The 26,845-nt window shown below is 34.8% G+C and overlaps 1 protein-coding gene across 2 annotated transcripts in view; it reads right to left on the bottom strand.

Annotated features, from left to right (window-relative positions):
* Window positions 1-26,845, bottom strand: part of EDIL3 (EGF like repeats and discoidin domains 3) — a gene marked incomplete at its 3' end in the record, with an annotated part of 399,965 nt that overhangs the window by 203,388 nt on the left and 169,732 nt on the right. For both annotated transcript variants that reach the window (XM_081296057.1, XM_081296058.1), the window contains one exon: window positions 6,727-6,855. In XM_081296057.1, coding sequence (XP_081152183.1) covers window positions 6,727-6,855 — 129 coding nt within the window. The remainder of the gene's footprint in view (window positions 1-6,726; window positions 6,856-26,845) is intronic.

Raw genomic sequence — 26,845 nt, 5'->3', positions numbered from 1 at the left:
CACATATTCACCAAAAAGTAAGTTCTCAATAAATACTTTCTAAATGTGTGAATATATAATTTCCTGATGTGTCTGGGGGATACTCTAGGAAAGAATGAGGTCCCATGGGAGCTACATGGAAGTTTGGAAGGTAGCAGCAAAGAGCAATAGTGATCAGGAAATCAATGTTAACATCTCTGGGAGATTGTGTAAATTCAAATTAATCACATTATTTTTAAAAACTGCTTTTGTGGTTTTATTTGTGTTCCTTTAGAGAATCTTCATAAACCATGAGTGAACCCATTCTAGAAGCTCAGGCCTATTAGTATAAATATGCTCTCTTTATGAGTATAATCTTGTAGCAAAATTTTTAAAAGATATTTCTGTTCAGAGTTTATTATTTTGGGACAACCAGGTTTCTTTTAATAAGTAAAAGGATAAAAATGTTTTTCCTATTATCTAAAATAGCCATTTTAAAATATGAGTTTTATCAATATCAGAGTTTGTTTACATATTTGAGTAGTGTTTCTGTGCAAATATCTATTATCTATGTTGTACAAGACCATGTTCTTTGTTGGCCTCTAGCCAAAAAAGGAAAAGAAGAAAATAAAAATGTTTTGGAACTCTGGCTAATATAGATAGATTAAAGAATGATGAATTATAAGAAGAATAAGCTAACAACTTCTTCTGTCTTGATTCTTTCACTTAGTTAGGAATTCTTTCTGTAAGATGATTTGCATGATTTTAAATAAAGGTTAAATGTCACAATTCAATAAGGTTTTAAGAAGCTCATTCTGTGTGAGCTTTTAATTAAGTATACTAAATTTAGTTTCCCTTTGAGTGTATCTCTGCTTATTGGGTTTAGATACTGAAATTCCTCACAAGATGGTTCTAGAACAATGATTTCCAGCTTTGGTTGCACATTAGAATCATCAGGGGAGGTTTAAAAACCCCTAATGCCTAAACCACACCCTGGACCAATTAAAAATCAGACTCTGGGGTAGAAGTCAGCCAATACTATTTTTTATAGGTCCCCAGGCAGTTGTAATGTGCAGCCAAGGTTGAGAACCAGAGTTCTAGGAACATTTGTGTCACTTTTACTGGGGGACTTGTTAAGTACACCTGGGTCCAAAGCTAAGTCTATTACACTGGAATCTCTGTGGATGAACAAAAGAAATCTGTGTATTTATTTGGACGTCCACATGATTCAATGTTTAGTGAGTTCCAGGACCTCTGGTCTATATACTTAAGGGGCCTCACACTGACCCTCAAAGTCATCAGTGAGCAGGAATATTTCAAATCTCGACCTCAGTTTTTGGGTTTGGAAGCAAGTCTATTTTGAAAGTCTTCTTAGAGATATTTATTTAACCAATGGAGTTATATAGTTTGAATGTGTAAGTGATAACTCCAGGTAAAAGTTTTTACAAAATTTGGAAGTGAATTCTTTGTTAGGACAAATGGACTCTGTAGTGAAAAAGCTAAACTAAAGAAGCCAGGAAGATAAAAATTATTAAAAATTGATTTAAAAATAATAAGAATTATCTTTAATTAGGATGTTAAGAAAAATTTTTATAGAAAAACATAAAGTTCTCTTTATCCCACATTACAGATTTTTTTCTTAAAAAATTAAAACATTTTTAAAGGAAAGAAAAATTCACAATCAATAGGAATCAGTATTAGATTGTAAAACATCAGACCATCAGGCATACCTAATTCTTCCAATTTTGTAAAGTATGCTCTGAAACACCTCATGTGACTCTAATGAACATTTTTTTAAGCAAGCAGGGTAAAGGGCTATTAACTCCAGTTTTTGCAGACATGTTATTTTGAGCATACAACACAGTAAGCTCTCAGTAAATGTCTATTGCATTGAATTATTGGATGAGAAACCTGTAGCACAGAAGCATTAAGTGCCAGCTGACCCTTCATCTATAGATCAAGATAGAGCTGCATCAAAATCCAGGTCTTATCCAGAATCCTGCCCCTTATATTATGTCTCCTCCAGTATAATTAAGATACTGAAGGTTAATGGTCAGTCATTAAGCCAGTGTTCCTTAAGTTTAGTGTACCTAAAGATCATATGGGTATTTTTAAATCCTAAAGCATTAAATCCAAGGCATTGACCAAAGATTCCAATTCAACAGGGCTTAGGTAGACTATGAGTCTGCATGTTTAACAAGTATAATGTATCGGAGAAAACACAAAATTGCCAAATATGCAATTAATCCTATTAACAATGATTTTTGAAACAGCAAATATCATTATCTAATTCTAAAAAAAGTGGAACATATAATTTGCACAAGTGAAAAAATTCAAGGCCCCAGTAGATTTTTATTTGTTGAATGTATGAATCCATTAATCAATAACATAAATCTAAGACCAAACTGATTTACAGTATTTAGCAGAATAAAGAGGAAAGCCTTCGGTCTGTTTTCCTGACCACCTTTTACAATGAGGAAAAGGGCTAGTGAGAATTTTATCTTTCCTGAGCCAATCTGATCACATGGACCACTTCTTTAAACCATTCCTTTTGCTTATAGGGCTTTCTGGGCTCCTAGACCAGCTATTCTTCACCAAAAAATAGAAACTGACAATTTTTTCTTGAAGGAAATAATGGCTGTGAAGTTGTGCACTGACTGGGAGGGAAGAATGCATAGAGTCTGCTGTGGGAAGACAGGCAGAGTCCTGGGAATGAAGCAATAGTCCTTCTCTAAGGCATTAGAGTTGTTACTAGGCAACGAAGACAATATGATTACTTCTAGCATGCCCCAAATGCAGCTCCCAGTAGAATGCTGCCTGCTTACAAATGCCTTTCAGATCTTAACCTTTGGACTACTTTGGTGCTCAATTTATTCTACAATGTATATCTTTAATTTATATACATACATATAGTGAGTATGTGTGTCTCACATTATCCTATGGCATTTTCAAAACAAATACAATTTGATAAGTCTATATGAGATTCCTAATGATTATTATAAAATTATTATAGAGTTATAATCTCATGCTATTTTTATTATGACTAATGTTGATGAGTATGTTGAAAAACAGGGACTCTCATTAATTGCCAGCAAGCAGGTAAAATGGTACAGTCCTCATAGGAGGCATTTTGGCAGTCTCTTATAAAACTGAAGGAACCTTCCCAGATATTGCTCTCCTAGGTATTTACCCAAATAAATTGAAGACTTATGTTCACATAAAACCTTGCATGTGAATATTTATAGAAGCTTTATTTATCATTGCCAAAATTTGAAAGTAACCAAGGTACCCTACAAATGGTGAGTAAATTGTGATAAAACCATAGAATGAAATATTGTTTAAGTGTAAAAACTAATGAGCTACCAAGTCCTAGAAAGATAAGGAGGGACCTTAAATGCATATTGTTCGGTGAAAGCAATCAATGTGAAAAGGTTACATTCTGGGGAATTCTAATTATATGAATTTCTGGAAAAGGCAAAACTATAGAGACAGTGAAAGATCAATGGCTTTCAAAGGTTGGGGCAGGGGAAGGAATGTATAAATGGATAGAGTACGGGGGGGGGGTTAAGTCAATGAACCTATTTTGTGTGAATCTATAATGGAGAACACCTGAGCTTATCCATTTTTAAAATCCCAGGTAATTATAAAATAAAAAAGAAATCAACCTAATGTAAATTATGGGCTTTAGTTAATAATGTTGTATTAATGTTTGCTTACAATTGTAATAAATGTATTGCACCAGTTCAGTATGTTAATGCTAGGGGAAACTGTGTATGGATGTGAAAGAAAGCTAGATGGGAACCCTATATGTCATGCTCAGTTTTTCTATAAACTTTACACTAAAATAAAACTTATACCATTAAAAAATCCAAAAAGCATATGTAGATATTAATTATGGAAATAATTTTCCTAATTTGTAAAACATTGGTAACATAGTTGTTAAACTGAAATGATTACCTGTATATTCATCACTGGGTATCATAAAACTTAATTAAGTGTCTAACTATATTCTAGAATATTTAGTGAATATTCTATCACATAGAACTGATTTAGTAAGCATTCCCCCAATGGCTATCTGCAGGATTTTTTTCTATTCTTTTTCCAAATGAAATATTCATATTAAATTAATACATCTCTAATTTTTAGTAACTTTCAATGAAGTTTTGCCTTTCAAAAACCTTAAACATTTTGCTCTCATCTATTTTATGCAACTGAATTCAACAGTTGCTATCAGTGTAGGATATGATCATACTTAGCTATTCAAAACTTTATACAGTAGTTCTCAAACTTTCTGATGTGCAAGAGTCACCTGGGGATTGTTATGGAGTACAGATTCTGATTCAGTTGACTTGAGGTGATGCTTGATAATCTGCATTTCTAAAAATCTCCTAGGGACATTCTGAGTAGCAAGGCTCTAGAGAATATCTCGGTCATGAAACTGTTACCAGTGTGAAAAACAAACCCAAACACATAGCAGTTCTTGCAGGGGATTAAAGAGTTGTATTTCTGTTTCTCCTACAGAAAGATTTCCAGAGCTACCAGCACTTCTAAATCTGCTTTCCCAATATATAATCCTTTTCAATTTCATCTATAAAGAGGAAGGCTTGATAACCTTTATACAGTGAGTAAGCAACCCATTTAGTCATAATATTTTCCTGGCTCATGTGAACCAAAGGTCATCTATTTCTAGTTCAATTCCTCAATTTATGTGTCTTTGGTCACAGAAAGGTCAAATGACTAGCTCAAGGTCACTTATCCAATAACTTTAAAGGTCAGGTCTCAAATCTAGATTTCTGATTCCAAATCCAAATCTAGTCTTCTTCCTTCCATTGACTCTTGCAACTAATAATGATGCAATCTACAGAATAGAGGAAGGTGATTTGACAATAAAATTCTAGTTCTGAATTGAATCTCTCAGCCTCAGGTTTTCCACTGCAATGCCTAAAATGAATTTAAGGTCTTGGGGAAGGGGTCAGGTGTAGCAAGGGGAGCAGTCATTTGTTCTCCAAAATAAACTTTGAAATTTAATGAATTTTCAGTGTGATGCAAGGGTATAAGGCAAAAGACTGGGACATACAAAAGATGACTTGATTTTTTTTTCTGAGTTGCTTAGGGCATCATTAAGTGGCTGAGAGTGACTTTGAACTCGTGATCCTCCTGCCTAAGCCTCCTGAGGTGTTGGGATTATAGGCATTTGCCACCACACCTGGCTGACTTGATATATTTGATGGAACTTCTAAGTGCTTAAAAACAACTGAAATGAAATGGAACTTCTCAAAATGAAGAAATTTAGGCCTAGAGATAATGAAAATAATTTTGTATCACTGTATAAATATTATTCATCAGAACTAAGATTTTGAGTTTTCCAATCTCTGGCTTAAGGGCAGGCCCCAAATTCATGCTGCCTTCAACAGTAGGTTGGGGAAAAAGAACGAATTAATGTGTAATACATGTGACATTAGGGGTCTATACATGCCTTCCAAATATAATCCTTCCAAATTCTGTAAGGATTTCTTCTAACAGTAAGAATCTGCTTGTATATACTCTCAGTTTCTAAAAAAAGAAATCAGAATAATTTGACCTTACATTTAAGGCCCATGTCTGAACACCAGACAACAGTCCATCATGGAAATCTGATTCCAGGTGGGTCTTCAGTGTGTATGTGTACAGGCTGCTCTGAACTGAATTGAGGGAGGTGGCCAGATTGTCTCCTCTGGGCACTGCCCTGACACTGTATCTCAAGGCATTGTGATAAAGGATTGCCAATATTCTCTTCATTGGATTAAGTGAATATCTAGGCACTTGGGATGCTTGGCTCCAATCTTCAGAAATTCTACAAACTCTGGGACATGGGAAATGTCCAGAAAAGTACAAGATGCTCCTAGAGTTTCAGGTTTGGGGGACACTATGCTTGATGCTGTTGGCTGGAACTCGGGCTCTGGCTGACATATCCAGATTTGCCTTACTTATTTTTAAAACCATCACTTAACTGTCACTCTGATGTTCATGGCTCACATAATCCCTCTCTACTCTTCCTACCACATGCTCTTCCCCTCACTCTGATCAATATCTAGTCCCTTCTTCAATACTCAGCTTGCATGTGACACCCCTATAAAAACTTTCCCTGAGAGCTTGCCTGCTGGGATCCTGTGGCAATTTAGAGTCCACACCACTCATCTGACATTTTTGTTCAGTTCTGCTTCTAAGAAGAAATCATCACAAATGAATTTATTTTGTTGAAATTTCCAGGATAAATAAGATTAGAGATAAAAGAAAGAAGTGCAGATGACAGGCTTGTTGACTTTTCAAAGATTTACATGCTAAAATGACAATAAGAAAGAAGGAGAGCCCTATCTTACAGATAGGGCAGAGTGGAGAGTGCTCTTTTCTGGGTATTATCTCTGAACCTAATCACCAGGATAATTCTGGGAAGCTTGAAGAATGTAGCTTTAATGCAAATTTGAAAGGGAAACAAATATCAGTTTGACAGGAACAGGAATATTTTGCAATTATGGTTGAACAATGATGAAAAGGGCAAACCAGGATATTACAAACCCCCCACATCCCTGAAAGGACTGCAACATAGTCGAGTCCTCAGCTGAGGACCTGGTGTATTCAGTGGGAGAGAAGCTGCACAGCCAAGTGCTAGGGCTCTTTGCTGCTCAAACTGCTCAAAGAATCTATGATTCTACTACAAACAAAGAATGGTAATGACTTGTACACTTTAGATCAATAATAATAAAAGCACAATGACTAGAAATAACTTACTGTGCTGACAGTGAATCCCATTAAATCCTCGGGGACATTTACAAACATAGCCTATGAAAGTGTCCCCTCTGTATGCTTCACTTATTTCACAGGTTCCTCCATTATGGCATGGATTAGGAATGCAGGGACCTGAAAGACAGAAAAATATATATTGCCACATGATGCATATGCTTAAAAGTAGATCAACATTTTGCAATTAACAATTTTATAGAAAAAGTACTTTAGATATTAACATACAGGAAATGTACTGGTTGTGTAAACTCTGAAGACCTGGGTTTTATATTCTGGTTTTACCACATTTTAGTCCATGTCACCTTGAAATTTATTTATTTTCTCTGTTGCCTCAGTTTACTCTTGTGTTAAATATTAATATTAATAATATTTATCTCAATGGGTTCTGTTACCAATGAAAAGAGTTCATACATACAAAATACCAATGAAAGTGTTTACCACATATTAGGAACTCAAAAAATATAGCACTAAGTTAATTTTCAAGGCATCTGAATTGTAGAATAGCTTTTGCATATTTAAAAATTAATATCGAATAGTAATTTTTGAAGTTATGAACACTGAAGAGTTTTTGTCCTCTGTTGTAGCATATGACTGTAACCACAGAGACCAAGAAAAATTTTATAAGCTACTTTTGAATTTAAGGTAGAACATGCCTCTGGAAAAACATGTTTCTTGCCAACCTAAAAGGGGCAGCTAACCAAAAGTTGCACCTTTGGAGAAAAGGGTCTGATCGTCACTTAGGAGCTTTCAGAAAGTAACTTCAACAGAGTGACCAATACCTGTGGCAAGTGACATTTGTGCTCAGATCTCCCTTGGAGAGAACCAGACTGCCAGCAATGTGGTTAGTTGACAGCAGCCAGGTACTGAACGGTAGGATCTGCTACAGTAGCGTTCATTCCAGGTCACACTCCTTAGTCAATGGCTAAGCACCATGGGGCGTGTCAAGCTGGGCCAGTCCTGCTAACCTAAGACCCTTCAAGTGCATGTTTTGTATGTACTCTGGAGTGCTCCACTAGTGAATCTGAGATTTTCTTTGAACCCTGGGAGTCTGAGGGTTTTTCTACGCAATGCTCTTTCTTTCCTTTTTCTTTCTTCAGAAATGTCAGGGAATGTCACCATCTGAGTACTTAACCTACCTACTCTTGCTGTCTTTACCCTTTGTCCATTACATTCTCCCTGAGAATTTTTTTTTCTACTTATTCTGTATTATAGTCTGCTTTCTGGAGAATATTATTTGATGACAGAATCCAGACTCAAGATTTTGAGGAAGGGTAGAGTCTAGTTGAGGAAAGAAAAATTCTCTCTGTGAGATAAAGAAAGACCAAACAACAAAAACAATGTTTTTTTCCCTACTTTTTTTCTTTTCTTTCTTTCTTTTTTTTTTAACTATGGATATTAGAGCACATTTCAAAGTGAGAAAAAATATCATGTGTATGCATGAATGCATGAAGACAAATCCCAATATTATGTATGGTTGTAATGCATCAATAAAAATACATGGGAAAAAAAGAGAAAATAAAGTTAAGGTGTACATATTAGCAAAGGAGAGTACATATACAAATATACTGGTGAATTTTACCTTTATGTATATCTATAAAGCATCAATTTCAAAACAACAAATAAATAGAAGAAGACCAGAAGAATAGAAGGAGAATAGGGATGAGAAGGAGGGAAAGGAAGTACTAGACACTGAAACAGAGCAAATTATATGGAATCATGAATGTATGATATGTCAAAATGAACTCCGCTACTATGTATAACTATAATGTACTATTAAAACATGAAAAAAAGAAAAGTAAGATTAATAAAACTAAGTGTCTATGAATGAAAAGTGGATTCCAGAGTCCTGAAGGAAGATGCACTGAGAAAAGGAGCTAATGCTTTCAATTGAGACAGGAAGGAAGGCACAGGGTTGGACACAAGAGGTCCCAACAGGGAGGACTAGTCAAGGAATGTAAAAGTGAATGGCTACTTGAGTATGGGTCTGTTGAGAGCCAGCTATGGGCTGGGTATGCACATTTGAACATATGAGGGAACTAGACTGATGTTGCTGCTCTGACTGGACTATGTGATGTATGTGTCCTTTGCAAAAATAAATTTTATTATGTATAGTTAAGGACACATACATCACATATTTATTTAAGTAGGCAGTTTTGTGCCATTCAGTACATATCAAAAATAAATTATCTAACCTTTTCCCTTAAAGTGATGCATTGCCAATATTGGAGACAGAGACGAAAGTGCAAGACCAATGACTCGCTTGAGAGGAATTTGAATCATTTTCTCCCATTGCTAAAATGTGTAAATTGTGCTGAAAACCCAGATCTATTATTTCTCAGTTTTCACTTTTGTCCTCATTAATTAATTACTATATGGTAGTGTCTTACAATTTCCAAATTCTTTTTATATAAATGTTCTCAAATATTCCTCAAAGCAATTTGGCAAGGTCATCACTATCATTTTCTTTTGTGGTTAAAAAAAAACAACTGAAGATCAGAAAGATTAGATATTTCTCAAATCCACATCTTCTACACACATTTAGGAGTGAACAAAGAATATCTGATTTCAGAAAGGGATGAAGAAATAAATGGGGTGTTAGAGGTTTTACTCATTGATTCATTTCAATATCAGATAAAAAAGACAGATATTTTTTAACTGATAACCATACAGAAAATAATTGTTAGAGAAAGGTAGAAATAGATTCAAATAAATAAGTACTTTTAAACAAATAAAGAACTTTTAAAATTACCTTATGCAATCTCTCAATTTTACAGTTGAGAAAGCAAAACCTAATAGGAATATATCTAGAAAACACTTAAGATGAAGAAAATTGAGTTTAACAAATTATATCTAGGAGGAAAAAATAGTTATTAAAACCAAAATTAATGAAGCTATTCCTGTCCTCTCAAGAGAGTGCAGTGATTTACATCAGAGAGAAAATATTTTTCCATGCTCCCTTAAACTTTCAGAGTTCTATTAGTGATGACTAAAAAATACTGAATAAAGGTACTTCTACCAGTTCTTGGGTGAGTTAGAACATAGATTTCCAGGAAAGTGGTCAGTGGAAGTCACTCTAAAGAACAAAGGGTGAATCCGAGCCTGGAAGAGATGGCTACCTTATGCATACCTACATCTTAGCAAAATAGACTCATGAGACAGCAAACACAGGGAGATGAGCTACATGAACCTGTGTAACAAAGGGAAGAACTGAGGAAGGGATTGGGAAGACCCAGGAGAGGAGATCTTCAAAGGAAAGCTGAAAGTAAAGTAAGTCTTCAAGGAGAGAGGTGGGTCAAGCAATAGACTGGGATGCTGTAATATTTTGGAAAAAGTAGCTGGTAACAAATGTAATGTCTTAAATTCCAGTTTTAGTTGTTTGCACTGATGCTATGTGAAAAGTCTTTGCAGGAGAATCCAGCTCTACACAGACATTGGCTAACCACCCATGCCTGTGAGTTGTACCTAGGGAAAATAAAGGGAAGCGGCTGTGTTCTCCATCCATCTGGTCCTGCCAGGAGGGGAGAAATGCTCTCCATTCAGCTCATCCTGCCAGAAGTAGAGAAGTGCTGCTGCACACAAAGCCCCAGGGGTTCCAGTGGAGACAGGAATCTGAAGGTAGAGTTGACTGGGGTATGTTAAGTCCCAGGCACTCTGGGCGCTTCCTGAGGGCATAGGTGAAGCTTGCCCAGCAATCCTGGTGTAGCCTCTCGCATTCCTAAAAGATGTGAGCTAGTGAGTTGGAACTCATTTCATTCACATCCCAAAGGACATCAGACCTCAGCTGACATCTGGGTTTTAGAAAAGACTACAAAAGAGACTGCTGCTATTATTTTTCCCATCCCAAGGAATTCAGTGATTTTCATTTAAAGTAGGATGAAATAAAGCCAATAGTATAAAGATTTAATCTTTCTAGAGTCTTTACAAGCTAGCAACAGGAAGTTTACATTTTTCTTTATATTACTTTTTAAGAATATATTCTTGTTTTAGAGATAAAAAAAGCAGGCTTGGAGAGGTTAAAGTAAATAACGTGTCTAACTATAAAAGCAACAATTTTAACACATTCTTCCTAGCTGCAAAGTCCACATCCTTTCCATCAAGCCAGGTTGACAATCTATATACTAATATGTTAGCTATGACAAATGTAAACAAAATTAGCATGAATTCACCAAGCACATTCCTATAAATAGTATAGCACTGCAAAGCCTCCCCACATGAGAACATCTCAGAATATTTTCAACAATTGTGTCACGAGGTATTACATATACAGGCTCTACTATACTAACAATACTGTTTCATTTCAGCTATGTTCAAAATCAACTGTCAAACACAAAAATTTCCCCAATATTGTTACTCAATAAATATATGTGAAACTGATAAAATGCTAAATGCCTTGTTTTTCTTTTGGAGTGGTCATGACAGAGCTGAAGTGAATGGTTCCTTGTCACTTTTCCCCTGTATATCATAAATGTCACTTGGAAAGAGTCATGGTCAGCACACAGCAGGTGTTTGGTACATTTTTAAATAAACAAGCACACAAGGTGTTTGGTACATTTTATATGACAATAATGAGTAATAACAACAATATCTATTGCTTAAACCCTATTTTAATTTTTGGTTTATAGAAGGTTTAGGCTTTTCACTCAATAATTACTATGAATACTTCCTGTAACTTTTCTACATCTTTCAATCTTTAAGTCCTTTAAAATTTAATTAGGTTCCAATGTTTTTGTCTCTAATATGGTTTCATCTTCAAGAATGTTACACAGAATTGTAAATAACAGACTGTTTGAATGTGTACTTTTACATAATGATTGCATGTATCTTAATTCTTAGGCAAATATACAATCAAGAACAACATAAATTTTCACAATCTCATCAACAGTGTTTTACTCTCCCAATTTAACAATTCTTACTAAATAAAGACATTCACTTGAAAAATGAGCAAAATGAAATAATGAGAAAGTAAGTTATTACATAAAGAAAACAATAAATGAAGTGCCAGGAATCAACTCAAAAAATTTGTTTGATAGCCAAAAGTGTTTTGGGTTTGGTGTATGATTAAAATGCATATCAACAGTTTCTTTTTTTCTCCAAGTGATAAGGGGATTTAATCATAAGAAAAATAGAGGCCTAGAAAACTTCTATTTTTCTTTGTGTTTTCCCCATAACATAATACTCAGCTGTATTTTGATATTGAAAGTATTATTTTAAAGTCCCACTCTGATAAATGATAATAATCAGCTATAGCATAAAATGATGCTACTACCATGAGGATAAGAAATAAACTGACCCTGACAGACATAGAAGGATTTTCCTACTAATTTTAGGTTAAGTACTATTTATTAATTTGGTACCTAATGTACTAGTAATATACGACAAATACTTTGAGTAGAATTAAAATTGTCGGCAAAGACTAAACTTGCAATATCATGTGTAGTTTTCCAGTTTATATGATTCATTTTTAAGGTGAATTTAGAAGCTTTCCTTCACTTGTGAATGTGGTACAGATGATATGAACAAAGTTCCCTGTTTGTATAGTGGTGTCTGGAAATTAATTCTAAAATCTCTCAATGCCCTCATATTAATAAATGTTTTTAATAGGTTATGTTTTTAACTTTAGCAGTCAAAACTTTAGTGTACTGAAGGTATTCAATATCCTTTCTGTAGCATGTCAGCACTAATATAAACATCTTACCCAAAGCTTTGAAAACAATTTAACAGCAGAGCAAATTTTGAAAAAAATTAATAGTACTCAATCAGTTAGAGCAAATAAAAACAAAAAGAAGGCAGTCAAGGGTGATCTTACCTCCTTTCTACTTTGATAGTCTCTTTAAAGAAGTTTGCATCTTCTTGCATTATAAATGTGCAGAAGTATACAGACTGGTGGGTGTAATCTTTATTTCTGATTAGTATTTATAAATTACAGATTATCTGATTAGACAACAAGGTTTGGTGATATCACTCTTAAAAATGAAAGCATAAGTGGAGTTTCAAGAGGCTTAAGGGAGTTTTAAAATCGATAGTGCTGTAATACTTTTGTAGGTAATCTTTAAGTAGTTCCTAACGCAAATGGGGACAGCATATAATCAATATTAATGAACAACATAATTCAACAGCATGTTTTCCAGGCATTTTTATGCAAGTTTATATAAGTATGTCAACAAGATTAATTGCTCACAAAAGCAATAGATCTATACAATTTCCCACTTTTCTACATCTACCTCCTCACAATCCCAATAGTAAAGTTATTATGTGTAACATGGTTAGCTTCTCACACATTTGGAGACTGTGCTCCAAATCATGAATACCTTATGGTAGATACCCCTATTATTAGGAAGTGAATCCTCTCCTGTGATAATGTGTACCAAAATTTTGTTAATTATGCAAAGTACACTTCCCAATCATTGGAAGTTAGATATTAAAAATGAAGGCACACTCACTTTAGATTACGCAGCATAGAAATGTCAATAGGACAATTGCAAGAGCATAGTTTTCCTACTCTAGCATAACACATAAATAAGAATAATTATGAACCATGTCTACTCTAAATTCTGGTTTTGAAAGCACACTGAAATTCTCTCATAGCATTGCCTTTACATTTAATAATGTCTGAACACTTTGGCAGTTGCCAGTTTGAGCTATTGCCACTCTATTTTAAAACTAGTTGAAAAGAAGAAATTATTCTGGGCACATTCATATGACTGATGTGTTAAAATTTTTTTATACTATTTACTTCTTTTTCTCCTCTTTTCCTTCCCTCCTCCTTTATTCCGTTCTTCCACGATAAATGTAAATGTGCAAGATTCCATCATTTGAGGAGAAAAATTGTCTATAGATATTTTATATTTAAAAAGAGAGATAAAATATTCTAATACAATATCTAAACATCACTTTCATAGAGGGATAATTAACAATTTTTTTCTTTAAACTATGCATACATTTAGAAAGATTATGAAAATTAACATCTGGATAATTATGAAAATGAACATCTGGGGCTAAACAGATTTTTTTTCATACCTGTTTATAACTTTTTCCCTCAAGTATTAAGGCTGAGTATAACTAATTAGAACAAATTAAAAAAAGAATGAATGATGGGCTGTCTTTATAACTGTCTGTAGGAAGGCATGGAGGTGATAGAGTCTAGAAAGTTTACTTCAGAGCACTTGAATTCATTTTTCAGTATTGCTATGTCAAATTATCACAAATTTTGTAGCGGTAAATAACAGAATTTTTTTTCTTCATAGGCATAGAAGCTAGAATTATGAAGCCAAAGAGTTAACAGGGCCACACTCTCTCTGAATATTTTATAGGAAAAATGTCTTTCTTGACTATTTCAGCTGTGGGTGGTTTCTGGCATTCCTGGGTGTGTAGAACCACAACACCAATCTCTGACTGCCTTCATATGCTCTCTTCCCTGGATTTTTCGGTTTCCTTTCCTTTTCTGATAAGGACACTGGTCACTGAATTTGGGGCCCTCTCTACTGCCAGTATGATTTCATCTAGATATCCTTCACAATTCACATCGACAAAGTCCTTGTGAACAGGTGAACTGTGCTCAGCTCAAATTCACATGTTGATGACTGAGCTTTAGTACCTCAGAATGGCAATCTCTTAGGAGACAGCACCTTGAAAGAAGTAATTGAGGTTAAATGAGGTCATACCGGAGCGCCCTAACCCAATCCAACTGGCAACCTTGTGGGAGCAGGAAATTTAGGCACATAAAGAAACCCAGTGATTCTGTCACACAGAAAAGAGCCATGTGAGGACACAGACAGAAGGTGGCCCTCTGTAAGCCAAGGAGAGAGACCTCAGAAGGAATCCAACCTGCCAACACTGAAGTTGCTTTCCTTACAGAAAAGAAGTTAATTAAGGTAACCAGAGTCTTATTTTATAGCCAGAATTGGATGATAATATGCTCATATTTATCAATATTAACATATTAACATCTTAGCTAAAATTAATTGCTCTTGGTTGTTACATAGCAGTGGCAGATAAGTTTGGTTGGTGGTGGAAAGGAAGAGAGAAGTCTACGTTAGAAGCTGTGATTAGGAAGAATCCAGAAATAGTTAGGTAGGTGGACAGAAGGAAGTATCAAAGAAGGAATAAAGATTCCTTGGAGTTGATCTTTATTCTTTTGAAACTTTCATCTGAGCTAGGTTTGCTGATAGTAAGTCATCAACTTTTTGAAAGAGTCATGGTGTATGTTAATTCTACAAACACAAGTAATAATGGTGGCACAGTTGTCAATACCTTCCCCCACGGTGGATGAATATTGATATGACTTTTAAAAAATGAGTTAACATATTAGAGCAAAAGAAGCTATTGCTTTACACAGTGATGATTGTATCTTAGTATGACTCACTCCCCCATTCTCTTTCCTGTCCACATCTTGCACACTGCTGCCCAAACAACCTTTCTATAATACTAAGGGCATCATGGAAATTCTCAGCTCAGAAAGCTTAATTTCCCCAATACTAATATATAGTCACATTATATATATATATATATATATATATATATATATATATATATATATATATATGTGTGTGTGTGTGTGTGTGTGTGTGTGTGTGTGTGTATTTTCTTTTATCCTCTGTAACATTATATCACTTGGGGCATATTATGGTTTACCATTAATATTTGTTGATTGGCTGTTTGATATTATCATTGCAGAGCAAATTACAAGACAGAGTGATTACAAGACAAAAACAATGTCATCCCTTTCAAAGACTAAGAAATCTAGATCTGATATAATGTGCTTAGGAATAGAAAAGATAGTGTATAGAAATATTTTATTATAAATTGATGAATGTTATGAAAATAAGCTTTATCACTATTAAATTTAGTAAATATAAGGTACAGATGCAATTCAAGGTGTTGGGTCAATGAGATAAACATTCCCAAAGTCTAAAACAGACATTTTTTCAATGCATAGACTATCACAATAACCAATATTTTAAATGCTTTAATTAGTGCATTTGTTATATATAAAATTGGGTTTATGTTGACATAATCATACAGGCATGGAATATATTTGTCTTCTCCTCAGTCCCCAGGGATTTCTCTTTCCCTTCTTCCTCCCCACTTCCCTTCCTCTATTCAACTGGTCTTTCTTCTACTTATTTACAGTTTAACTTAATTGGTGTTTCATAGATATAAAGGCAGAATTCACTATAGTATTTTTATATGTGTACATAGACTGATTTGGTCAATTTCATTCCACCATTTCTCCCTTTTTCCATCTCTCCTCCCTCTATATCTCTTTCTTCTGATCACTATTTCACTTTCATGGTGTTCTCTTATTTTGCTCTAGCAGTCACATATGAGAGAAAACACATGACCCTTGACTTTCTGAGTCTGGCTTATTTCACTTGGTTTAGTGTTTTCAAGTTCCATTCAAATGCCAACAAATGCTACAATTTACCAACAAATGCCACAATTTCATTCTTTATGGCTGAATAAAATTTCATTGTATATATAAACCACATTCTCTTTACCCATCTGTTCATGGGTACCTGGGCTTGTTCCACAACTTAGGTATTGTGAATTGTGCTGCTATACACATTGGTGTGCCTGTAAAGTTTCTATACAATAAGGGGAAACGAGAGCATGGAGAGAGAGCCTACAGATGGGGGGATCTTTCTTAGCTACTCTTATGAAAGGGAATTAATATCTAAAATATATAAAGAACTAAAAAACTTAACAACAAAAATTAAATAACCCAATCAATAAATGGGTAAAATAACTAAGCAAACACTTTCAAAAGAAGAAATACAAATGGCCAACAAATATATGAAGAATGTTCAAAATACCTAGAAATCAGGGGATTTAAAAATGAAAACTACACTGAGATTTCATCTTACTTTATTCAGAGTGGCAATAATCAAAAATACAAATAATAATAAATGTTGGTGAGGATGTGAGCAAAAAATCACACTCACACTTTGTTGGTGGTACTGAAAATTAGAATAATCACTCTGAAAAGCAATATGAAGATTCTTCAAAAGACTAGGAATAAAATGAATATATGATCCATCTATTCCACTCCTTGGTATTTATGCTAAACAAATAAAATAAACACTTTTTTATATTAATTTGATGGCTACTATAATAATCATGTGAAAATATTTTCCATGTGAAAATTCCTATGAAAAATTCAGCAAACATAAATGAAATACAAGCTGATTGATATAAAAAAGAAAAAAAAATTAAAAGAAAAATTAAAAAGATACTCCATAATTTTGAAGCAATCTAAGAAAATTCTTTTAAAAACTCAACTTTAATCAGGGAACCAAACGAAGATATTTTCCATGTGCAAATAACTTGTTTAAAATGCATATAATTCAGAATTCACAAGCCATTCCCTGCAAAATACAATTCAGTCTTGAGGATACACACCAGTGAAGGGGTGGAAAATGGTGAGATATCATCCAAATTTGCCTTTAGCTATCATAGTTTGGTTCATGTAAATGTAATAGGACATAGATAAAGACAGAATAGACACCACTGTTTTCTATATACATTTTATAAGAAAATATCTGAGCCTAAGTTTCAGCAACATCAGGCAATCTCACTCTATCACATGGTGTCTCTAAGCAAATGCAAAATTTCCATGTTCTTCATCAATCTTTTTCTGACAGCTCTTCACCTTTTTCAGGTTCCTCCTCAATTTGCTGTCTATGCAGCATGATTAGCATCTCACTGTAGACTGCTTTGTTCTTTCATTATTCTATGGGTCTCTTTTTTTCCCTGACTGGATTATAAACTATTTGTGCACATGCATCCTGACTTCTTATATTTTTGTACCCCCATAGACTGTAAAATGCTAGGTATTTGGATATTACTTCATACATTTGTACTCATTGACATATAGTTTTGGAAATGTCAACATATAACCTAAAATACTAACCATAATCTATAACAAAAAACCAAGTTTAGAGAAACATTTTTTAACTGTACCCCTTTTAATTTGCATTAGTAAATTGTGACAACCCGATTTTAAGCCTATAGCCTAGTCAAACTTTCTTTGCCAAATGCTGTAGCAATCTATAATAGATTGTGACTAGTCTTCTAATTATAAATAAAGGGGCACACTCTTGCAACAAAACTAGAGCTCTTTCTTTTAAAATTGGCTAGGTGATTTTTATCTTGGAGACAGTGATAGGAGGTGAGGGGGATTTCCATTTCTACTTTTGGAATCAGTCCTCCACTACCACCATCTTAATCATGAGGGGGAGAGATCCCTACTGGAGCTGTTTCAGCTATGCTTGGGTGGGAACTGCCCCCACTCCAGACTTCACAGATGAGAACACTGGAAGCACAGCTGGACAGGCAAATTGCTGTTTGCATTCCCTCCTCAGTCTTTGCATGTGGCTTATTTGTGGCAGACTTCAGAAGGCATAAAACAAAGCAGGCATGGATTCTGGCCAGCTGGCCATCTGTTCCTTCACCCACTGTGATAATTTGGTCTTGTAGAATTTTGTTAAGTGAGCATTAAGTAATGACCATGTCAAACAGGGTACATACTGACTATTTCTTAATCACTGGATGAAAGCTTAGGGAATGTTTGCCCAAACACAGAAAAGGTCACTAAAGCTTAGAGGAAAAAAAAAAGCAGTGAAATAGATGCATAACAGCAACAATTAACTTCATCTACATTTTTACTTTCGACCATGTTGAATCCATGTCAAATAGAACAGGGTAAATGTGGTATGAGGAAGCTGTGTAAATATCATCAAAGTTCCTAATGATACACTATGCATGTGGCAATGTGTACAGACAAACTAAAGGAAGAATTTTAAAACCAAGAAAATATGGGAGGGACTTTATCATCCTGACTGAATTAAAGGCATTTATAGTCATTGACATCAAACGTTTCAAAATCATTCCCAAGAATAACAGCAAGTAGTCACTTATTGGCCAGAATACTTCCTGTGCTGGTGTTTCTTAAAAGATCATTTGAAGGATCTCATTCTGAGACAGCAGCTTTTTTCTCATATATAATTGAACTGCAAAACCATAAGCTTTTTAAATCCCCTGAATGGATACTTAATGATACATTCAATGAACTATATATTTGGGATCATTTTCCTAACTGATCTTAAACAATGTTAATCCAAAATTTTTGTTGGCTCATACTGCCTGGTATTGCAAAGTCTATAAATTGGGATGAATCTGAGATGTTATCGCCACTGTTTGCAAAAATTAACCAAATGCTTCACCTCATTATGTTGCCTTAAACTTCTACAACATAAAGGAAACATCTTCTCCCAGAATTCTATTCAAGTAGTTCTCCAGTTCAGAATACTTTCTTTACAACCTTACTTTGACTACTCCAAGTTTCATATCCTCCATCAATTCTTCCCTATCATTTATTCTTATTTTCTTCAATGCATTTGTATTACTTTCTGTTATATACTCCTTCTACTCATTCACTCATTTATTCACCAATACAATCATTTAGTTCATATTTGGAGCTTGCTCCTATTGAGTTCTAGAAGTAGCTTGGTACCAAGGTTCAAAGCAGAACAGTTGCATGTTCTAATCTCAGGTAATTTTAGTCATATGGGAGGACTGAAACTAACCAATCACATTTTTTAAAAAAAGAAGGAAGGAAATTGGCCAAATTACATTTTGTGCATGTGTGAATATGTAACAAATCTCATTAATAGGTGTAGTTACAATGTACCAATAAGCCACTTTGTTTTGTAAACCTCATAGCACACAACAACAAACCTCATAGTATACCTTTTAAAACTGAAATGTAATTATTCAAGGAATCATAAAGGAAAGGCATATTGTGTCCTAAGAAACTATTAATGGGAAATTTCCTGAAAACTTAACATAAACTAGAAGTTTAACACCAAGTAAGGCCAGGTAAGCGAAAGAAGAATATGAATATTCCATTGTAGGTCTGTGGAAAGAGAAACAGGACCAAAATAAAAGCCTATCAAGAGGCCAGTATAGCAGAAATAGACGGAGAAACAGTAGAAAGTCAGGGATTAAATTGTGAAGGCCTTCAAAATCAATGTGTGTAAAAAAATCCTGTTTTGTGGACTACATTCACATCTTTAAACAATAGAACAACAGACCTGGATTTCAAAACTTTACAAAAAAATCTGTTTGTTCTATAGAGTACTCTTGAAAAGTATCAGCATAGATAAAAGCAGACCAGTTAAGATCACCACGCTAGACCAGGTAAATTGTGACAGTCTGGTAGATACAGACCAAAATGGGGCAGATTTCAGAGAAAATGTTCAAAAATGACTACTCTGTGTCTCGATTTCACATCCCAGTGATAAAAGCACCTATTGGTGATGTTTGCTGACACTGCCATACAGGAAGAGTTTCTAGGTTGGGAGGGATGATCATGAGTAATCTTTGCTGACATGTTATTCAAGAGGTAGTATCAAGTAGCAAAGGATAGCATGGCCTGGAAACAAAAATAGTGGTGTTCCTGGGAATAGGTGGCAGTTTATGGGCAGGGATATTGCTATCTGATGAAAGCTAAAAATAGCAGAGGGAAAAGAGCTGAGTGTGGTGGCACATGCCTGTAATCTCTGAGATTTGGGAATCTAAGGCTATAGGATCACAAGATCAAAGCCAGCCTCAGCAACTTTGTGAGGTCCTAAGCAACTTAGCAAGACCCTGTGTCAATCAATCAGTTTTTAAAAAGGGCTGGGGATGTGGCTCAATAGTTAAATGCCCCTGGGTTCAAAACCCTATACCAACACACACACACACACACACACACAGAGAGAGAGAGAGAGAGAGAGAGAGAGAGAGAGAGAGAGAAAAGGACAGAGAATCCAAGACTATGCCTCAAGAATGCTGTCATTTGATGGCCAGATAGACCATACAGTAAAAGCAGTGGCCAGAGAAGTGAAAACAATTAGTAGGAACAATGTATCACTGTGGCAGTTCAACTGTTCAAGATATTCATATCTCATCATTGAGAATAGATGCTCAGCATCTGTAGCTGTGGGATTTCTGTTTTATGCTTCTTTGTAAGCCACTTTGTTTTGTAAACCTCATAGCACACAACAAATATGTGCTGAATGAATGTGCTTACAACTCATAGTACACTGGCAATGCCTATTAAGGAAATCTTCGCTGTATGTGACATTATTTCATACCACAGGACATTCTGGTTAATCCCTTTGCTTATAAAGAACCACTTTCCTATAAACAAAGAAACACCAAGTTGGAATACTGGCCAATGCTTTCTGCTCCCCCAAAGAAGTCTTATTTGGCCTATAGGAGGAAAAGCAAAAACATGGGAACAAAAAGAGAAATATCTGACCACAGGGAAAAAGACAGAGAGAACATGTGGAGTGATGATTCATGTTTTCAGATTTGCTGAAAGTGTTTTCTGGCCATTTTTGTTTTGCTGAAATCTCTCTCTCTCTCTAGTGCTGCTGCTACTCATTGTGGACTCTCCTTTACTAAGCTGGATGCCTTTTGTTTGATGGTACATCTAAGACTGGTTCCTGTGAGATCATTCTGACTATGGAGCTGACTACACTGATCTATCCTGAGGATAAGAAAACATCTAGAAAGCTTTGCCCACAGGGTTAGACAGAGCATCGGAAAAAAAAAAAAATTAGGAATGATAACAGCACACTAGCACACTTTATGCAGAATACTTGTCTGTACGCTTCCCAGTAGGCATGAAAATGTGAGAATTAAATATTTGAAAAGTCTTGAAATTCACTTAAAATTCATATAACAGTTTATTATGATTGCAAACCAAATAAAAAATGTTCAACTATTAAACACAATTTACTTTCTAAACCCACAAAAGTATTAAATGTATACAGCCAGATTTGTATTACTATAAAAATTTTATTTCTACTTTTCCAGTATTATGCATTTAAATTTGTAAATTCTATGTTACATTAATCACATGAATATAGATGGGCAAATTTTAGATGAAGCTATAGTAATTACTGTATTCCCCATAAAAGAAATCATTCCTGCTGACAATTTTTGTGGTGGATATTGTTAAAGATTGACTGTAGTTCATAAAATGGCAAGGCTTCTTTCATGAAAGTTATTAGACATTTAAGCCCTCCTCAGTTTGATCAAAATGATAAAGTAATTAAATAGGATACTTTAATATCACTATCTATAGACTCTGACACTGTATTTAATACTACATAGAATATGCTCATAAAACCATTAAAAGAAGTGGCAATAATCCAGGTTTGACTGCAATTTAATATTTATAACGTTTTAACATTCTAAGTAAAATATACTGATTGAAATTATCAAGATGTCACCATCTCTGGATCAATAAGAAACTTGAATTCAGGGAAAATACTTTGTGTTATTTCTGCCCAGTATATTTTCTTATTTCTAATTAATTTCTCTTTGGTTAAATGTTTTACAGTATAAATAAACATCACACAAAAGAGAAACCTTTAGTCAATAAACAAATATATCAAGTAATTAATTAGACCTGTTATTACCAATAATCTATTTAAATAGAGTAGGTCTGGACTATCACTCTTTATGACCAGAATAAAAAAAGAAGGTATAAGTTTTTTAGAGTATCCAATAATTTACTGCAAGTGGCAGCATTTGTGTTTTTCACTTGGTCAATACTGAAATTTTAGTGTGATTTTTTTTCCTGCAAAGAAGTTTTTTAAAAGTTATTGATAAGTCTAATTGTGGTAGGTCACAACAAAATAAGGAGATTTTTGATTATTTAGTGCTAAAATAATCAGCATAAATACATAGACAAGTCATTTCCATAGATTCAACTAAACTATGCCCTCACATAGTTGTGTAAGACATGTTGGTAGCTTTTATTGATATATTGAATTCTAACAGAAGATTGGTAAGCAGCAAAAATATCTTTACATAGGAATTTGAAAGATGATCTACTTTTCAGGATTAAATATCTATATATGTGCTCTGAGGCTCACCCATGTATTATTATACTTCTTTCATAATTTTCAGGATGAAATAATTTTAACTATCTGTATAACATAAAACTTGAGGGCTCACATTCTCTTTGATCTATGTGCTTGAAGGAAGCCAGAAAAATCTCAAGGTTAAATTTAGCTCTTCCCATAGGAGTTACCTCAGTTCACCTGAACTAAAATGTGCAATCTTTGATGTAGACACCTGTGTTTGCAAGGCCATTCATTTTCTTTTCTTTTTTTTTGGTGGGGGGGGCAGGGTATGATGCTTGGGATTGATCCCACAGCCTCATGCATGCTAGGCAAATACTCTACCACTGAGCTAAAACTCCAATACAGGCCTCTCAATTTTCATTAAGCGGATGCCATTTCTACCTCTGTCTATGCTGCCTTTCAGAGAATAAGGGAACATATGTGTTCATCTTGCACCCAACTCATTAGGAAATGCTTTGAACTTTGCCTTCCAAATACTGCAAGGCCAAAAAGTCAGAAAACTCATGAATGCCAACAATAAATAATTCATTAATAATGCATTGCAGATAGAAATAGTTTGGGTACATGACCCTTGTTGCTGTGCAGAACATGCAAGAAAGACTTTCTATTCCAAAAACTACACTGGCTGCTCCCTCTATGGAGCTGTCCTCTAATTCCTTCATCTCTATTGAGCCTTTGTTCAAAAACATCTTCTCAACAATGGTTATCAGGAAGCAGACTACTTAAAATGACTAACCCTACCCCCAACCCAATATTTCTGTTCCTCCCTTACTGAACCTTGTTTTCTTAGTAGTATTTATATGCTTTTAACATCAAATATAATTTACTTATCATGCTTTTGGGGTGGTGTTTATTTTCTGACTCCTCCCAATAGAATGTGAGTTCCATGAAGACACGGATTTTGTTTTGTTCACTGATATTTTCAAAGTGCCTGGAAATTATCTATTTATCTCATCTTTTTATTTTTCTTAAAGTGTTTTTTTTTCTTTAGATATTGATGGACCTTAATTTAATTCATTTATTTATAGGTGGTGCTGAGAATCTAACCCAGTGCCTCACTCATGCTAAGCAAGCACTCTACTACTGGGCCACAATCCCAGCCCTTGTCCATCCTTGACTGACTATGTCTCTGCAGGAAATAGAACCTTAAACTTGCTCAATATTGCTCAAATGGTGAATCTAGTCCTGCGTTATGCCAGAATCATCTAGCCATGTACATTATATCATTTTGACAAATACAGTAATGCTTTTATAGGATTCTGTTTTAGTGTTTTCCCATGAAACCATAAAAAAATACCCTGCTTTAATTTATTTACTTCAATTGAATTATATTAACTAGGTAACAAGGAGAGGTATCTCTGAACTTAAGACCAAGAATAGTCTTGTTTCTTATGAGCAACAGATCTACTTTATTCTTATGGACAATTTGATCTTATAGCATCAATTGGTCATTAGAAACTTGTTAAGCACCTGTGCGTCAGGCTCTCTGATTAATGACCAATATCAGAATATAGCCAATGGCGTCAAGAATCTTATATTCCAATAAATAGTAGTACAGACAAATAAATATGTAACCTAAATATAATTGGATTAGTGCTAAATCAGAGTAAATACAGAGAGTTCTGACAGTGCCAACACTCCCTATATACCTGATAACCTATACCTTATACTTAGTGAATTAATATATTTTTTTTTCTGGATTAGAAAACCTGTGTCCAAAGTACAGATATGAAGGCTCTGAGAAGATGTCATCATTGTTCCAGAACTCACCCTCCTTTGCCTATACTTTTTTTATATTATTAGCAAATTCTGATTTTGGATAAAAATCTCTGATTTATATAAGGCTAATCTGACAATCCAAGTTTTTGAATTAGCTCAAGTCCATTGAGTTAGACTTAACATAAAACAATACCAATGCTCACAAATTAAGGAATGACTAGATAATCTACAATATAACTTTGAAATGGAATAGTATGGTGACAGTTACATTTAAAAAATTAATATATGCTAAAATTGCATAGAATTCTATGTAATACAAAAAAAAGCACAGTATATGGTGTGATTAAGTAAAATCATACCAAAATCGAGGGTATATCATTGCAGTATCACCCAATGGCAGGCATTAGAAAAAGTAAACAGGTTTTGAAAACAGGATTAAGATTCAGAATTGCATTATAAAGAGTTTGATAAAGGAGAAGGTCAACATTTTCATGGAAATCATTCTGAAAGTCCTTGTAATTGCTAGGTGATAGTCTATTTCACAAATATTCCAGCTCTCATGGACACAAGGAAGCACAGCATTTTATCCCTTTTCCACTCAGAAGTATATATGTGAAATTCTTTGGCCAATCTCCACTGTGAGAAGAAATAATGTGTGCCACTTCCAACAGAAGTTTTAAGAGCTAACAAATGATTAACCATGTATTTTCCCCACTGCTTTGGTAACTGTGGGAAGTTGATTTGTATCTTTGTTAATCTGTCCCTGGGTGTCCACAGTGAACAGAAATCCTCTACTGACTCGTGCCAAAACTTTTGGGTTTTAAGCCTCTGGTATCTGGATATAGCTCTCTCTTAGGGCACAACCAAGTTCATCCTGGCTGATTAAGCATCAGAGGGGAAATGGGAGTCTGAGGAATCTCCTCTGTTATATTTTTTAAACTATAAAAGTTAAGTAAAGTTTGTGTAGGCACAGAGGTTTAATACTATGTCAGTTAGGAGTACACAAAGGAGAGTGAACTTGACAGTATTGGAAACAAGAACCAAATAAATATAGAAGACAAGGGTTGAAGAAGAGAGAGAATAAAAGGTGACTTGGTATTTTTATCCTGACATAGCTATTAGTTATGCCATGTACTGAGAAAATAAATGTATAAAGGCAGAAGTTAAGAATATTCAGTTTTTGCATAGAGGCCATTAGACATATGTAGCTGATGACTGAAAATGGAAGTTTAAAATTTAAGAGAAGGGTCACCAACATAGAAGAGAGAGAGGAGAAAATAGAGTCCTATATATTGTGAACTGACAATTCTTGTAGGTCTTCTTCTTTTTTTATTTTTTTTTAAATTTATTTATTTTATTGATTGTTCAAAACATTACAGAGCTCATGGTATATCATCTTTCATACATTAGACTCACTTGGGTTTTGAACTCCCATTTTAACCCCAAATACAGATCGCAGAATCACATCTGTTACATACTCACATTATTACATAATGGCATATTAGTGACTGTTGTATTCTGCTACCTTTCCTATCCCCTACTGTCCCCCCTCCCCTCCCCTCCCCTCCCATCTTCCCTCTCTACCTCCTCTGCTGTTGTTCAATTCTCTCCCCTTTCCCCCCCTCCCCCTTGCCCCTCATAACCTCTTATAATTTTGTGTATCATTGAAGGTCTCCTACCATTTCCATATGCTTTCCCTTCTCTCTCCCTTTCTCTCCCCCCATTCGTCTTTGTTTACTGTTAGTCTTTTCCTCATGCTCTTCCTTCCTGTTCTGTTCTTAGTTGCTCTCTTTATATCAAAGAAGACATTTGGCATTTGTTTTTTAGGGCTTGGCTAGCTTCACTTAGCATAATCTGCTCTAATGCCATCCATTTCCCTGAAAATTCTATGATTTTGTCATTTGTTAGTGCTGCATAATACTCCATTGTGTATAGATGCCACATTTTTTTATCCATTCATCTATTGAAGGGCATCTAGGTTGGTTCCACAGTCTAGTTATTGTGAATTGTGCTGCTATAATCATTGATGTGGCCGTATCCCTATAGTGCGCTCTTTTAAGGTCCTCAGGGAATAGTCCGAGAAGTGCGATAGCTGGGTCAAATGGTGGATCCATTCCCAGATTTCCCAGGAATCTCCATACTGCTTTCCAAATTGGCCTCACCATTTTGCAGCCCCACCAGCAGTGTACAAGTGTACCCTTTTCCCCACATCCCCGCCAACACTTATTGTTGTTTGACTTCATAATGGCTGCCAATCTTACTGGAGTGAGATGGTATCTTAGGGTGGTTTTGATTTGCATTTCTCTGATTGCTAGAGATGGTGAGCATTTTTTCATGTACTTGTTGATTGATTGTATGTCCTCCTCTGAGAAGTGTCTGTTCAGGTCCTTGGCCCATTTGTTGATTGGGTTGCTTGTTATCTTATTGTTTAATTTTTTGAGTTCTTTGTGCATTCTGGATATTAGGGC

Source organism: Spermophilus citellus (assembly GCF_964194105.1).
Source record: "Spermophilus citellus genome assembly, chromosome: 1".
In the NCBI taxonomy this organism is placed as follows: domain Eukaryota; kingdom Metazoa; phylum Chordata; class Mammalia; order Rodentia; family Sciuridae; genus Spermophilus; species Spermophilus citellus.
This window is presented reverse-complemented; position numbering and strand designations above follow the sequence as displayed.